Genomic DNA, 15,425 nt, shown 5'->3' on the forward strand with positions numbered 1-15,425 from the left:
TGTAGGGTTAACTCAGCTGTGTAATAAGCAGAAAGCAGGCAAAACTCATCCGTTTGGTATTCTGCGCCTGGCAGTGCTAGCTGCCAAAATTGGAAGTGGGGAAACTCCTTGTCGCTGGGTTTACTTTACATCTGAGGGCCCCAGGGTGGACCTGGGGTGCTTCCCCACAAGCATGTGTCCATCAGGTTGGGGCAGAGCGCAGGTAGTCTGCCCGGTTCCTTCAGACTGGTCCTGCCTCCTTGTTCACTCTCAGGTGGCACCTGGGACAGGAAAACATCTGCACGTTTGGGTTTCCACCCACAGGAGACTGGCTGGTTTGGTCTTTGCTGTGGGTAGGAGATGGCGGGGGCTGCTCGGGTCTTTTGCCCCAGAAGGCAGTGTCAGCATAGGTGCCTGTACACCCCTTCCTGACAGCCTCCCCATGAAAGATAACCAACCCCCAGACTGTACAAAGCACGCACCTGCTTTCTCCTTTCCGATGCCACAAAGAGATGTCCCCGAAACCAGAATTTCTGAAGAAAAATGTGTTAGTCCCAGGAGAGGTGCTTCTTTCAGGCTGTGCCCATCTCTTTCCCAGTGACTGGGTCTAGGAATAAAAGTGCAACTCCTTTAAAGAAATGTTTTTGTTTGTGCGAGCTGGACCATTCATTGGCAAGGCCACCTTGTCCCCACCGGAGGACTTCACCAGCCAGGCCTCTGTCTGCAAACTAAAGGAATGACACCTTCTTGGTCTTGCAGGGGTATTTGGAGACGCATCCCTCCGTCTTAGAGTTGTTTTAAGCAAAGTGCCAGAATTCCCTCATCTTCCTGCAGACTTTAGACTCCAGTTCAGATTTTACTGGTCAGCAACTAGAATGCATCTGCAGATGTCCTGTAGTTACAGGACAAGGGGCAATGGTTTTAAACTGAAAGAGGGTACGTTTAGATTGCACATAAGGAAGAAATTTTTTATGATGAGGGTGGTGAGACACTGAAACAGGTTGCCCAGAGAAGTTGTGGATGCCCCATCATTGGAGGTGTTCAAGGTCAGGTTGGACAGGGCTTGGAGCAACCTGATCTAGTGAAAGAAGTCCCTGCCCATGGCGGGGGGGTTGGACTAGGTGATCTTCAAAGGTTCCTTCAACCCAAACCGTTCTGTGATTCTTTGTTTTGCTTACACTTGGGCTGACAATGCTCTACTTTGCAACCGGGACATGGATTAAATTGCCAGAGTGCTGCCAGTCCTCCTCGCCCTGCTCTCACGTCTGCCTGGGAGGACAGGCAGGCTTTCACGCACTTCGCTGGTGAGGATTCATGCAGCAGTTCAGCTTGCTGCAGTGCCACAAGCAAAACAGGTGCCCCAGGCATCCTCCTGTCTCAAAGAAATGCTGCACGTGGGATGCGTGGAGCAGCTGCTCACACTGTGGCGGTTGGCTGGTTGCTCATGCCCATGGGCAGGTCACAGTAGTTTATACCAATTTCACGATATATCATCAGCACCTAAGGATATCCAGCAGCTATCGAGGAGCTGCCGGATCCTGCCGTGGTCGGGCCAGTCCTGCTTCGCTTCCACAGAAACCACCCGCCGGCAGAGCAGCGTGCACCTCAAACCATGCAGGGGTTGCTTTGCAGCTGGGACATGGAGAGGGGAAATGAGGGACCAAAGGACGTTGCAGCAGCTCAAGGCTGGGAACAGTGGAGCGCATCCATTCTGTCATCTGGATGTCGGGGTTCACGGGGGTCTGTTGACAGACCCAAATGGTTTGGGGGCTCTCAATCACATAGGTTTTGCCTCAATAGTTATACTAACTGGTAGGCAGACACCAAAGGGGTTTCTGTGATGGGTTGGACTGATGCAGCTCTATACAATCCTGGCGCCTGGCTGCAGATCTCATGAAGGACAAATCAGGATTTTTTTCCCCACTCTGTAGCAGCTATCCTGAAAGTACAGGCCTGCAATGGTCAAACCATGATGGGGAAAGGCCACTTCTCCTTTGTGAGGCTGTTTTTGGTTGCATTTCTCGTTTTCATTGCTGTCTGCCAGGGATCAGCCACGAAGTCGCAGCTGCCCCGCTGGGAGGGATGCCTCAGGCACCTGCAGGAACCCCGACATTTGCTGCCACGCTCCAGTATTGGTGTTGATTGGAGCAGCGTGCCTTGGGGCCCTGGGGCCTGGCCGCCTTCCCCGGCGCTCAGCCGGCAGCCGCAGCGAGCTCCCCGGCCCGGCGGGTGCTGTGGCCCCGGTGTCGATGCCGGCGGGGGGTGCGGGGAACCCGGGAGCCCCACGGTGGTGGAGCCGGAACCTTTGTGCAGCGGAGCGGGTTCCGCGGGGTGGGGAAGAGCGCCGGACCGCGCTGAGCTGGGGGACCCGAGAGCGGGGCGGCCCGCGGAGCGCGGGGGAAGCTGTGGCGGGAGCGGGCCCGGCGGGGCCTGGCCAGGCCAGGCCGCCATGTATGCGGGGCTGCAGGAGCTGGGGGTGGCCAACGGCGAGGACCTGAAGGAGACGCTGACCAACTGCACGGAGCCGCTGAAGGCCATCGAGCAGTTCCAGGTGGAGCGGGTCGCCATGGAGATGCCCGGGCGGCGGGGGTGCACCGGGGCCCTTGGCGGGGGCCGTCCATGAGGGCCGGGGCTGTGGGGTGGTAGGGAGCACGAGAAGGCCCGAAGTGGGGTCTGTGTTTTGTGGGGTTTTTCCTCTTTTTATTTTTTAACCAGCATGGCTTTAGCAGTCCCTGCTGTCGTTTGCCGGCTAGCGGAGCCGGCTGACCTCCCCCCTCCGTCCCTGTCCGGTGTTTGTGTTGGCAGACAGAAAATGGAGTGCTCCTGCCCTCGCTGCAGTCGGCCCTGCCCTTCCTGGACCTGCACGGCACCCCCCGGCTGGAGTTCCACCAGTCGGTTTTCGACGAGCTGAGGGAGAAGCTGCTGGAGAGGGTCTCTGCCATCGCTTTGGAAGGGAAGGTTGAGGAGAGGTTTGTCGGCAGTCTTGTTGATTATTCGGAGTGAGCTGGGAATTTTGTGTGAAAATTAGTTACAGTGGATGAGTGACTTCTGCAGAGGAGAGTTAGGTTCCTGGGGGATTGAGTTCCAGTGGTTTTGAGATGAGCCGCTTTGGTCCTTTACTGTAACGTGGTACTTAGTCTCTTGCTCTTACATGTTTTCAGATACAAGAAGCTGGAAGATCTCCTAGAGAAGAGCTTTTCCCTGGTCAAGATGCCTTCCATACAGCCTGTGGTAATGTGTGTCATGAAGCACTTGCCCAAGGTAAAACCACTCTGCCAGCTGGCCTGTTCCGTTACATCTCCATTGTATGGCTTCTCTTACCGTGCTGTCGGCTGGGCTGCATGCTCCATCTGCAGACCTTCTGCAAGTTTGTCGTTCAGTGTTAGGAACTGACTGAAGATTTACTATATTCTTGTATCTGGTAACAACTTAGTAGACTAATTCAAAAAGCATTTTACATTTTCATAATCAGATGAGACTATTTCCCTATTTTATTCAATACATGCAGCTTCCTAAAAGTAGTCAAGTTCACTGATAGGTGAATTTTTCCACAGCTGATTTAAAAATCTATGACAAGTGGAAAATAAGATTTGAAGAATGCAGCTAGAAGTAGGCAGGAGTGAGATTCACATCTGTGAAACAAAAATCTCTTAAGAGTAGCCTTATTAAAAGCATCATATTGTACTTAAGGTAGCGGATTCAAAACTGCTACTAGAACTTTTACAAGTTACTGAGTTTTGAAATATCACCCCAAATCTTAGCATCACAGGTTTAAAGGAAGTCTTAAGCGTCTTAGGACTGGCTTAGTGTTAAAGGAGTAGGGAAGGCAAAAGATGAGTCTGTAATACTGCCTGTTGTTTAATTGCATTGTTGTGTAAATTACCAGACTACCTGAGATTATGATTTAGACATCTTCTGTGGTCAGTTACTTATTACTTGGACAGTCAGGCACTTTGGTAACTGCTCTGTTGATCACAGGTCCCTGAAAAGAAGCTGAAGTTAGTAATGGCCGATAAGGATTTATATAAAGCATGTGCAGTGGAGGTGAAGCGCCAGATTTGGCAGGATAACCAGGCTCTGTTTGGTGATGAGGTATCTCCACTGCTGAAGCAGTATATCCTGGAGAAAGAAAATATTCTCTTCAGCAATGATATTTCTGTCTTGCACAATTTCTTCAGTCCGTCTCCCAAAACAAGACGTCAGGGAGAGGTAAGGACAAGGAAACCTCTTACAGCATGCTTGTGAATGGAATTCATCAGCTTTCAGTCAACTTCATCAAATAAGAGAGTGTCCATTTTACCCACCCAACTTCACTACTAAAGCTGTTTGGCTAGACAAAATATTTACAAGAAATACCAGGCTGTTTTCTCCTGCATATCTTGATGAAAGCAGCAGGAATTATTTTAGTAGTTACTCAATGCTGTATAATAATTGATTAATGTTCTAAGCTGTTTATGAGCCTTTAAAAAAATAGCAAGGCCAAATTTTTTCCTTTATTACTCAGTCTGGCTTTAATACCCCTCAGCTGTTCTGAAGGATGAGCATCTCTATCAAATCAGTTTGAATATCTTAAATTTGTTTTCTTGGGATTTTTTTTTTTAGCAGGGCATAGCCCAAGAAAAGCTGCTTTTTTTTTTTTTTTTAATGGAAAGGGACATTGAAAGTTGTAGCTAAGCTGGCATTCAGAAAAGTTGCTCCTTAAATGGAATTACATGAGGTGGCTGAGCTGATCCAGCACTCAGCCACAAGAAGGGCAGGTGCTGCTCCTCCTCTCCCTCCCTGTAGCTCTGGCGATTATCAGACCCTTCCATGAGCTGATTCAGCTCAGTAATTGCTACAGAAGCTCTAGCAAGTGAAACCAGTAAGTAGTTTTCTAGGGCAGTGAGTTGGATCTGTTCAAAGAAGAGATCAGCTGGCACCAAAGCCATTGCAAGGAGATGGGCTGGATCACACAGGCAGGCTTGATGTGGGAGGGAACAGTGGCAAAGGCATTAGGAGGAGTGGGTCTCCTCTTCTTGGCAACAGCAAGCCGTTACAGTGGTTCAGCTATAACGTGTCGCTTTACCTCAGGGGGCTTTTGCTCCAAAAGGGAAATATCAAGAGTTTCTGTAAGGACCTTGCTATCGAGAATGCTAAGGAATTGCAGTGATAAGGTAGTATAAAGCTTTAATTTCAGAGACGGTAGCGTGTCTGCTGCATGGGGGGTTTGGTTTGGGTCTGTTTTGCTTTCAGTGTCCATTTAGTTTAAGTGCTCTGGTGCAATTTACTTCAGGGTTACACTGCAGACTTGTGGTTTAACCCTGGCCAGCAACTAAGCACCACACAGCCGCTTGCTCACTCCCCCCCGGTGGGATGGAGGAGAGAATCGGAAGGGTAAAAGAAAGAAACTCATGGGGTGAGATAAAAACACTTTAATAATTAAAAAGAAATTTTTAAAAAATTGTAAGGAGAAAAAACAACAAAGAGAGAGGAAAATAAAACCCAAGAAAAACAAGCGATGCAAATGAAAACAATTGCTCACCACCAACTGACTGATGCCCAGCCAGTCGCCGAGCAGTGGCCCCCCTGCCAACCTCCACCCCAGTTTTATTGCCGAGCACGACGCTGTGTGGTCTGGAATGTCCCTTTGGTCAGCTGGGGTCAGCTGTCCCACCTGCGTCCCCTCCCAACTTTTTGTGCACCTCCAGCCTACTCACTGGTGGGGCACTGTGAGGAGCAGAAAAGGCCTTGGCGCTGTGTAAGCCCTGCTCAGCAGTAGCTAAAACATCCCTGTGTTATCAACACTGTTTTCAGCACAAATCCCAAACATAGCCCCATACAAACTACTATGAAGAAATTTAACTCTATCCCAGCCACAACCAGTAGAAGCCTTCGCCTTCATTCTCATGCCCGTAGCGTGAAGGTAGACAGAAATACAAAAAGACTTCCAAAGACAAGTGAGTTTTGTTCATGTTACAATAATTGTAAATTATATTCATCAATAACAAGTACTGCTTCTTACCTGTTTCACATAGCTGAGCACCTTAATTTACAAATGCTTCAATTTCGTTTTGCAAGAGAGCTTATTCTTGACATTCTTTATTCTTTCATTATGGCTATGAAAGATTTGGTGAACATCTCTTGAACAAATGCTTTTGGAAATCTTGGTATAAATAGTTTCTTTTCAGGAACTCCTGTCAATGCAGATGTTTCAATCTTGATAAATCATATAAAAGAATTAATTTACATTTTGTGTGCGTGTGAAATAACAGTATCTCTTTGTACTGAGTGCACGTTTTTTCCACTTTGAGTTTAGGTGGTTCAGAAGCTGACCCAGATGATTGGGAAGAACGTGAAGCTCTATGATATGGTGTTGCAGTTTCTGAGAACCTTGTTCCTTCGGACAAGGAATGTTCATTACTGCACGCTACGGGCAGAGCTCCTGATGTCGCTGCATGACCTGGAAATCAGTGAAATCTGCACCGTTGACCCCTGTCATAAGGTATTATTCATGTGGGACAGATAGGAGTATTACTGGAGAATTTTCTGTTTCGCCCACTCCTGTGCATGCCTGCTGCCCTGCAGGACTTCAGCCCAGAGAAGATGACTCCTCTCTGTGAAGAGAGTTCAGACCTTGAATCCAAAAGTCATCTTATATTCCTTGGAACCTCAGGTGAAAATTTCATCTTGGTTAACCAGCAGCTTGCTTTCATTTCATAACCCATAAATCATTCAAATTTATGGTACTTTTGCAGTGTTAAAAACAAAGTCTAATCTGACCTATGTAGATGCTGCAAAAAATAATCAAAAACATTAGCTAGCCCCAGGTTCTTAATCAAATCTTGCTTCCCTCCCTGTTGTGCCTGGTGTGATATACTCCATCTGTCAGTAAAGTGTGTGTGTAACTTTAAATACTTTGGGTCTTGAATTATAAGAAAACATTAAACTATTAAAATATTGGGGGGTGACAGATATATTGTTAATGTCACACCAGAATCTTGTTACTGGTCCTTTGTCTGTGGTCAGCATCACTCTGATCTAAACCAAAACTTTTTCTCTTAAGTAATGTTGCTAAGTTTTATGTGTATTCAGCTTATAGAGAATAGGTCCTAGAGTGATGATGTTACTGCATGTTTTTTAATGTCTTCGGATCAGGAGTCCTAAAATCAATATACAGACAGCGACTGAATAAAAAATGGCAATTCTTGTACAAGTTGCAGATCATTTTCAGCAACCTCATTTTGCCACTGCAAAATGCAGAGACTGCTGCCAGAAAAGGAAGCCACGATGAAAGCATTTCAGAAAATCCAGCAAGTTGTTCTTTTTTGACAGCAGAAATGTTGAGGGAGATATATGTTGTTTTCTGAAAGGGGAAAAAAGCCCTTCATTTTAGGTCAGATAAAACATTTCACTTAACTGCCTTTTTCCATTTTGATAATACAGCTCTAAAGCAGAAGCACCTCCACTGTTCATATCCCCTACTTAGAGGGTGGGAGTGGTATTGCAATGGCTAAAATATCCCATATTATTATTGCTAAGTGATGCTGCTGCTTTGTCAGCCTCTTACTTGTGTAAATCCACATTGATCAGGTGTGCTGGGCAGCAGTATATTTTATACATGCCTCTTCCTTAATTGCCAGAGAATGCCTTTCTTCGCAGGGGAGAAAGTGACCCCAGCTTAACTTGCATTGGTATCTCTGACCTCCTTTTGGAATGTTTGTATTTCTGACCTCCTCTGTATTTGTGACCAGCTTGCTACGATACCTAACTATATTAATAAAATGTATTAATTCCAGACATTTGGAGGTCATTCGAGCCTGTTTTCTCTGATATTGTGTGTTTTATTTCTGGTTTACTGAGTTGCTGTGGTTCATAAAGCTTTCTCCTTTTTTGTAACAGTTCACCTGGTGCCTTGATGCCTGCATTCGGGAGAAGTTTGTGGACAACAAGAGAGCTCGGGAATTGCAAGGGTTTCTGGATGGAGTGAAGAAAGGACAAGAACAAGTGTTGGGGTAAGGCACTTGGGCTGTTTATTGAGAAACTGAAAATGGGTTCCTGGCAGTCACAACATCTGACAGGTACTGTAGGTGTTAATTCTTCCCTAGAGCCAGCTAACAGCCAGTAGCTTTTCTGTGTGCTGAAATCCAGTACATTCACGAGCATTAATGCGCTAGGGCATAGCCAGGCATGTTCTGGTGACATCTCCCCTGTGGCCTGGTAACTGACTGTGGGAGGTCTCCTGCTTGATTTCAGTGCAGAAGACCTTTAGTAATTGTTTCAGATAACACGCTCTTTCAAGTCAAAGAAGCAACATTCCTGGTGTTTTTACAGGGCAGGAGAAGGTGCATCAGGTGGACACCTGTAGGTTACAAAAGACAGAAATTCAGGTTTTACATTATCATAGTAAGGATATTGTTACAGTACTTGCCCTGTGTCTGCCTCTCTTTTTAAACACAGCAGTGTGTGTGTGCTTATAAAAATAAGAATGTACACACGCACACACTACTTTGATGTTACATCTGACAGTTGACAGGATTACGACAAAGAATAGGCTCAAACATCTTACTCTAGTGAAACACACTGGTGTCCTACAGCTCGCTACGGAACTGTACGGTAGGGTTGTTTGTTATGCCTGACATGTATTTGCTTTTTGCGTCTCAGGGACTTATCAATGATCTTGTGTGATCCCTTTGCCATTAACACCTTAGCCTTGAGTACCATAAGGCACCTGCAAGACCTGGTTGGACAGGACACCTTACCCAGGGTGAGTGTCACAGCTTGTGTACCTAATCTGAACTATAATCTTAATTGAATAGCATTCATCAGCAAAGGGCTGGCACTGTAGAAGAAGTACAATTAAGTTCTCAAATGCATGTGTAAATTGAAATAAGGGAAACATGATACTACCTATCGATTTGTAACACATACCTTAGAGCTCTGCAGGAGCACTGTTTCGAGACAGGCGTTTCAGAGCTCTCTGAATTGACAACAAATTCTTTGCATGGCTCATTCTATCCTAACAGCTATGCATATATAGAATCATATCTAGAATACGTGCCTCCCTGCTTTGTCCTGCCATCGGTTTGCCTAACAGCAGCAGCCTTTTTTCCCTGCCACGGTAAATGCGATGGATCACTTTACACTGTTGTGGTCTGTTGGCTGTGATATAATACAGTTCCTGCAAGTAGAGTCTGCAGGAGGTGCTTAAATGTTAAAGGAGGGTAGCCTTACAGGTGTCTGAACAGTGTGAGGCATTTGCTGTTTTATGCCTGAGTTGTTAAATTTTATTGTTGGATTGAATAACTTCCTCATGACAGTTTAAGACTGAAAATTGTTTTGGTTTCAGGGCACAATATAAACAAAACCCCATTGTCATTCTTACACGCGCTTTCTCTTTCTTACTTCTGCTGAGATGACTTGATTTGGCCTGTCACACATTGTATTTCAGTGTACTAATTTGGCTGGACGAGTTTAAAAACGACGTAATCAGATTGGCTGCATACTTCTTGGCACATTATAAAATGTTAGAAAAAACCCACAAACCCTCAGGTGTGTCTGTTATTTGATTCCTGTTTGAGGAATCAGTTGTCAATTAAATCGGAGAACTGAATGCCTCTAGCAGTCTTTGATAAAGCTGCTAATCCAGGAGAGCTTTGAATGTAAACCACTACTTCCAAATAAATATCTATATGTGCAACTTGTGGAAGATCAAAATAGCTGTTTTTCTCCTCCCATTAAAATTCGAGGAAAGCCCGGATCTGCTGCTGCTCCTTAGGATGCTGTCTTTGGGACAGGGGGCCTGGGACATGATTGACAGTCAAGTCTTCAAGGAACCAAAAATGGTGAGCCATTTTGATGTTTAGAATTTAACACATTCAATGAAACAAATTTAGACTTGTTCATTATTTTATTGCGTCCCTGATTTAACGTTCATTCTGCATACCCCTCATCATAGCTTTCTTAGAAAAAACATGTAAGTGGTCACAGAGCAGCAGCTCAAGTGGACATGCTGTAAGCTTCGTTTACCTGCTTTTTTATTTACATGAATGCCTGGCTCTTACTGTTTTAAAATCAGACTGTACCTCTATTAAATTCTGCACTGGTTGCTCATTGTTCCTGGGAACTTCTACACAACTGATGAGTTTGTAAAACACATCTTGTATGAGGAAAGCAGGATTTCAGAGTCTGGTCTGAAACTCTGGTAGCAGTGTAGCAGCTTTTCATTGACATGAAAAATGTTTTTCCCTTCCGCCTATCTGTTGTAGCAATTTTGTGTAGTGCCACATTCAGCTACAATCTTTCCATGCTTTGGAAATACTTTGCCCAGTATCTATAGGCAACCCTAGTGTAGTTTGGGAGCAGGTATGTTCAGCTGATGTCAGGAAGGCTAACCATGGTGTTGCACAGTGGGACTCTTTCTCAAGAGAAATTTGCTGTTTCTGTTCTGAATTATAAAGTAGCAAATGTCTACCTAGAGCGATATTTGAAGTCTCCAAAATATATATTACTCGCTGATTGCATGTTTAAATTTAACACAGGAAGGGTGTGCATTAATACTCAGATTCTAACAGTGAGGGTAACCGAAACTCCAAGAGCAGCACTGTGATTTGACTTGCAGGGGTGCTCTCATGAATCTCTTAAAAAGCAACTGTGAACATTTTTCCTAAAGGGAATCTCCAAATCTGTGTTTAAAATCTGTTTTATTTGGGATTGCCACAAGCTGTAACCTCCCACTCTGTCAATCTGATACAACATAGGTTGATCGGCCTTGTGTGAGGAGATGCTCTTTATTGTTGCTATTCTAGCTACGCATTGATCCCTGTCAGTGTAGGGAAGGAACAAAATGATTTGTAATTGTTGATAAAAGCAGTTTGGTACCATTCTTAACATGCAGTGCTTCCAGCGGTATTGGAAAAGGTCTTTCAGAAGAAATGCTACATAATTGTGAAAAGAAAGAGTTTGAGCAGGAGTATTTCTGTAGATGAGGTGAAGTACAGTTTTCCTAATTAGGAGTGGAACATGTGGAAGTGAATTATTCAAGAGTTTTGAGTGGAACTGGATGTCTGAAAGCTTGTTTTCCTAAGTGTAGGATGGGGCTCATAATACTGCCTCGCTGTTTGTTACAGCACTCTAGGACCATTAGGTGGCATGAACTGATTGATGAAAGCCTTGTTCTTTTCCCTCTGTTCTTCCATCCCTCTAAGGAAGCTGAGTTGATCACGAAGTTCTTGCCTATGCTGATGTCTTTTGTGGTGGATGACTACACGTTCAATGTAGATCAGAAACTGCCCTCGGAGGAGAAGGGGCCAATTCCCTACCCCAGCACCATTCCTGAAGCTTTCACCAAGTACGTGATCTGCCTTACCACCTTTGTACATACAGTCTTGTTACCAAAGTAAAACGTCAAGGAGCCAGCCAACACTGACAGGAAAAAACTGTACGTGGTAAAGCGAAGGCTTTCTTGGAGTAAGATTTAGTGCTGGTTAATCAAGCCAGAACTGTTGCTTTAGCAGAACAAGTTTCCACCGTGATTCCTCAAATAGAATTTTATCGACAAAAAGTATTTCTTTTAATGACCATTCTTTTGGCAGATTGAATATGAAAGTATTTGGTATTACTGCTTTCAAATATGCTGCTTGTGTAGCTTCCCAAGCAGTGAGTGATGAGTGTTTGAGTGATATTTGGGTGCAGCTGGACAAGTGCCCATGCTTGGCTCTGAAGAGTGCTATTGTAAATTGTAAAGTTGGCATTTTTGTCGCACAGACACTCATTCTCTGTTGAAAACCTATCACTGCAGGGACGTCAAAAAGATAAATAAAACCTCTGTGTGCTCTGTTGTATTCAGATCTTGCACTAATTTCCAGCAGAATTCTTATCTGTATGCCAGAATCTGGGGTACTGTATCCTGGTAGTTGTACTCTCCTCTATGACAGTGTTGATATTTGACCTTTGGGAAACTAAAACAAGACAGTATTGGACTTGGTATCATTTCTGAGTATTTCGGCTTCTTCTAAAACCCATTTTGAATAGCACTTATTAATACTATTATAGGTGTTCACAATCAAATCCAACTGTTTGATTGTGAGACAGCACGATGTTTGCTGAATGGTGAATTTTTCTGGACCATGGTGGTGAACATAGTGATGATCACTGAGTAGCTGCTCTTCAGTGGGTTTGAGGTTAGCCACTGCTGTAACTGCTTGATTGCTGTCCAACAGTCTTTTAAACCCTCTTTTTAAAAAGAAAATAATAATCTGGTTTAGCTTTCTTGATTAAGGAACTTTGCCTCTGCCATAACAGATTCTTGCAGGAGAACAGAATAGCTTGTGAGATTGGGCTGTATTACATCCTTCACATCACTAAACAGAGGAACAAGAATGCTTTCCTTAGGCTCCTGCCAGCCCTAGGTAAGTTTTTGTCTCGTCTTCTATAGCTGTTTGCCTTGTACTGGACACCCAGGAGGCAAGTAAACCTGGAGTGAAAGTGATTTCAGAGTCAAAGACGTAATGTTCTGCCTTTGGCTTTTCTGGTGACTTAGTTTAAGGCCCTGCAGAAATGTTTGGTTTTGTCTGCGATTGGGATACTTTTCTGCTGATCCGAGAATTTAGGGGTAGTGGCTGAAGGTCAGTAATTCCTTAGATCAAAGGATGTATTAACAGTGAGATTAGTTGAGAACTGTTTGGAATGAATCTGAAAGATAAAAGAGCAGGTGGCTTAATTCTGCTGCTGCTCACAGTAATTGGAGGTGGCCAGAAATTCTTGGGACTTGGCTTTGTGTGGTGAAAAAACCTGTAACAAAACAGAACCGAACACAGCCTTAAATTTTTTGCTGGGATTACCTTCTTCGCTGGCTTCTGTGGGGTAAGTTGCATGAGAGCTCTGAAGCAATCTGAGGAATTGCAGCTCCTAGTAATGGTGGCGGGGGTTCACTTCCCACTCCGTCACCCCAGCTCTGGTGTTCTTTGAACCCTTTGCTGAACTGTCAGCTCATTTACATGGGTGAATTTTCCACTGGTAAGTGATTTGTATCTGCTCACTACGGGGTCTGAGGAGTGCAAGGAGGTGGATATGGCCACGAACAGAGGATGGTGGAGAAGGATAGTAGGGGACTTTGTGATTTTGGCAGGAGCAAGCTACTCTGTGACTCCAGCCTTGGTGGAGGCGTGGGCTTTCTACATATTCTTCTCGCCCCTCTGCTCCTAATCTTTTATATCTGAAAGATCAAAGCCACCTGCCTGGGCTACCTGTTTTGAAAGGAAATCTCACTGCAAAGTTTTCAGCAGGCACATCTGCTGTGTAGTCAGGTTTTGGCACATCCTTGTCAGTCTCAGTCTCTTTCCTTTTCATGTTGTGTAGTTGAGACATTCAGTGACTTGGCCTTCAGTGATATTTTTCTGCATCTGCTTACTGGTAACCTCACGCTGCTGGGTGATGAATTTGCACTCGAGGAGTTCTGCACCAGTCTCTTTGATGGCTTCTTTCTCACTGCCTGCTCAAGGTAAATCTGATTTTCCTCAGGGGAAGGTGAGGAAAGTGAGTTTACAGGATACCTGAGAGAGGTTATACTGCTTTGAACTATAGTTCAATAGTTCAGCAAACTCTTCACATATAGTGGAAATATTAGCCTGATGCTGTTTTTCTTTAAGGAAAGGCTTATATTTTGTGATCAAGTTTTTATCAGTAAAATTATTAAGTGTTTATTATGAATTATTACCTAAACTGTAATTCATTATTCATAAGTTGGAGTTGCAAAAGGTAATATCCTTCATGCTTTGCAGTAGCTCTGAATATGAAGAGCTAACTTCAGCTCTTTGCAGTGTCAGCTGCACACAGAAAATCTGTTTGTATCCGTTAATTCTGTTAAGTCAGTGTGGTTCAAGTGGTGGCCTGCAGACCAGATCTAACCTCCAGGAGGCTTCCCCAAAAGTGACTAGAGCTGCTGTTCAGGCATAGCAGCATGTGCTGCTGCTGCTACCACTTCCTCCACACATATGGAGGGACGAACATCCTCCTTCGTGTGCATATCGCCTGTCCAACAGAGAGACCAGCTGCTGCCACGTGCTACGGTCTGTACTTAAAATCTCCCCCTCCTTCCTCACGGTTGCTACAGTTAGTTCATGCCTGCTGAATAATTGCATGAATTGCTTGAAAGTCTAAGGTAGGCTTAGCACTTTGTAGCACGCAGCCTACAATTCTCAGGTGTTTTGGAAAATTGTAACAAAGCTGCCAGTCTGTGGGTGTGTGAATTATTCTGGTACTGTTGCTGTACCTTTCTTGTTCTCAAGGTGGTGTTTGTATCAGTTACTCTGCTTTAAAATTGTTTTTTGCAGAAAGGAGAATGTACATAGACATGTGCTAAGACTCCTGCTTCATCTGCATCACAAAGTGGCGCCTGCCAAATTAGAGCCTCTCCAGAAGGCTTTGGAACCCACCAAGCAGGTAAGAAGGGAAGCATGAGAAAGGGAAAATGAATTGCAAATGAAAGCAGCTACCTTTCCAGACATTGCTTAATGGAACCTGAGCTCTGCTTTCCAAGTGTACCAAGCTGTGTCTTAATTACCTCGTAACTTCTTCTTTCTCTGTTGTTTGCGTTAAAACACACAGGGTAATTGCATACTTAGTGTTCTAGCTAGTAGCAGCTAGAGTGAAGTATGACTCTTCTGTTTTTCCCCTCCCTAATTCTCCTTCCGCAGAGTGGGGAAGCTGTGAAGGAGCTTTATAACCAACTCACTGAGAAACTGGAGCTTCGCAAGCCAAGTCCAGCTGAAGTGACTGAGACTCCCTCCATGGAACTGCCCTTGCCCACTGTGCCCACACCAGCCTCACGCTGAGCTATGTCTGTAGTGCAAGAGTGAGACAGGAGAAGAACTAACCTAGCGCTCTGCAGCGTGAAGGCACTGTACTGCCTTTCAAGTGTCTCTGCCTCCAGGGTGGAAACAAAAAAAAGCCACTGAAGCTCTTTCAGGAAACACTGCAGTTTACCCAACTCACTGGCTGTTGCTGGTTAGAAAACTCTGTATGCAGTGCATTGCAAAGGTTTACTTTTCTTAAAGATAGCTGAGTGTTGTCTTGTAGATCCACTTAAAATCTGACTACATTTTTTTTTCAAAAAGAAAATGCATATTTTTAAACTTGGCATCTTGTATTTTTAAACTCTACTTTAAGAACTGATCAATGAATGTTTAACTCCATTATGGTTGAGCAGGTAGTGTGAACTCCTGACGGCTAACCATAGCTTTCTTTGGCCGTTAGTTTGCTCCTCTGGGTCTTTGGAGAAGATGCTCAACAGAAGGAAATGTCAGAGGAGATAAGCTCCACTGATACAATTTCCTGTTTGAGGTTCTAGCTCTTTTGGTACGTGGTAAGACATGCTGCATTAGTCAGAGATGTCCATCGCTGTCACGAGACCAAGAAGCAGTCAACAGCCATCATCTCAGCTAGGCTCATACAAAGGCGGCCAGAAATGG

The 15,425-nt window shown here is 44.7% G+C and overlaps 1 protein-coding gene across 1 annotated transcript; it reads left to right on the forward strand.

The window, feature by feature from the left end:
- The first annotated feature begins 2,428 nt into the window (after positions 1-2,428).
- NELFB (negative elongation factor complex member B) lies at positions 2,429-15,094 on the forward strand. Its single transcript, XM_050907845.1, has 13 exons — positions 2,429-2,530; positions 2,785-2,948; positions 3,141-3,240; positions 3,958-4,188; positions 6,275-6,460; positions 7,858-7,970; positions 8,620-8,722; positions 9,705-9,800; positions 11,163-11,305; positions 12,259-12,365; positions 13,315-13,456; positions 14,289-14,397; positions 14,652-15,094. The coding sequence occupies exons 1-13, from the start codon at positions 2,429-2,431 to the stop codon at positions 14,787-14,789; spliced, it is 1,734 nt and encodes a 577-aa protein (XP_050763802.1). The 3' UTR covers positions 14,790-15,094.
- Positions 15,095-15,425: the final 331 nt, after the last annotated feature.

This window comes from Gymnogyps californianus, chromosome 18 (genome assembly GCF_018139145.2).
Source record: "Gymnogyps californianus isolate 813 chromosome 18, ASM1813914v2, whole genome shotgun sequence".
Taxonomy (NCBI): Eukaryota; Metazoa; Chordata; class Aves; order Accipitriformes; family Cathartidae; genus Gymnogyps; species Gymnogyps californianus.

What these genes read in the sequence shown, in the direction of transcription:
- NELFB (XM_050907845.1), top strand. Translation starts at nt 2,429, where the DNA reads ATGTATGCGGGGCTGCAGGAGCTGGGGGTGGCCAACGGCGAGGACCTG. An exon ending in AGGCCATCGAGCAGTTCCAG is followed by an intron (nt 2,531 to 2,784) that starts GTGGAGCGGGTC and finishes TTGTGTTGGCAG; the next exon opens with ACAGAAAATGGAGTGCTCCT. An exon ending in ATTCCTGAAGCTTTCACCAA is followed by an intron (nt 11,306 to 12,258) that starts GTACGTGATCTG and finishes CTGCCATAACAG; the next exon opens with ATTCTTGCAGGAGAACAGAA.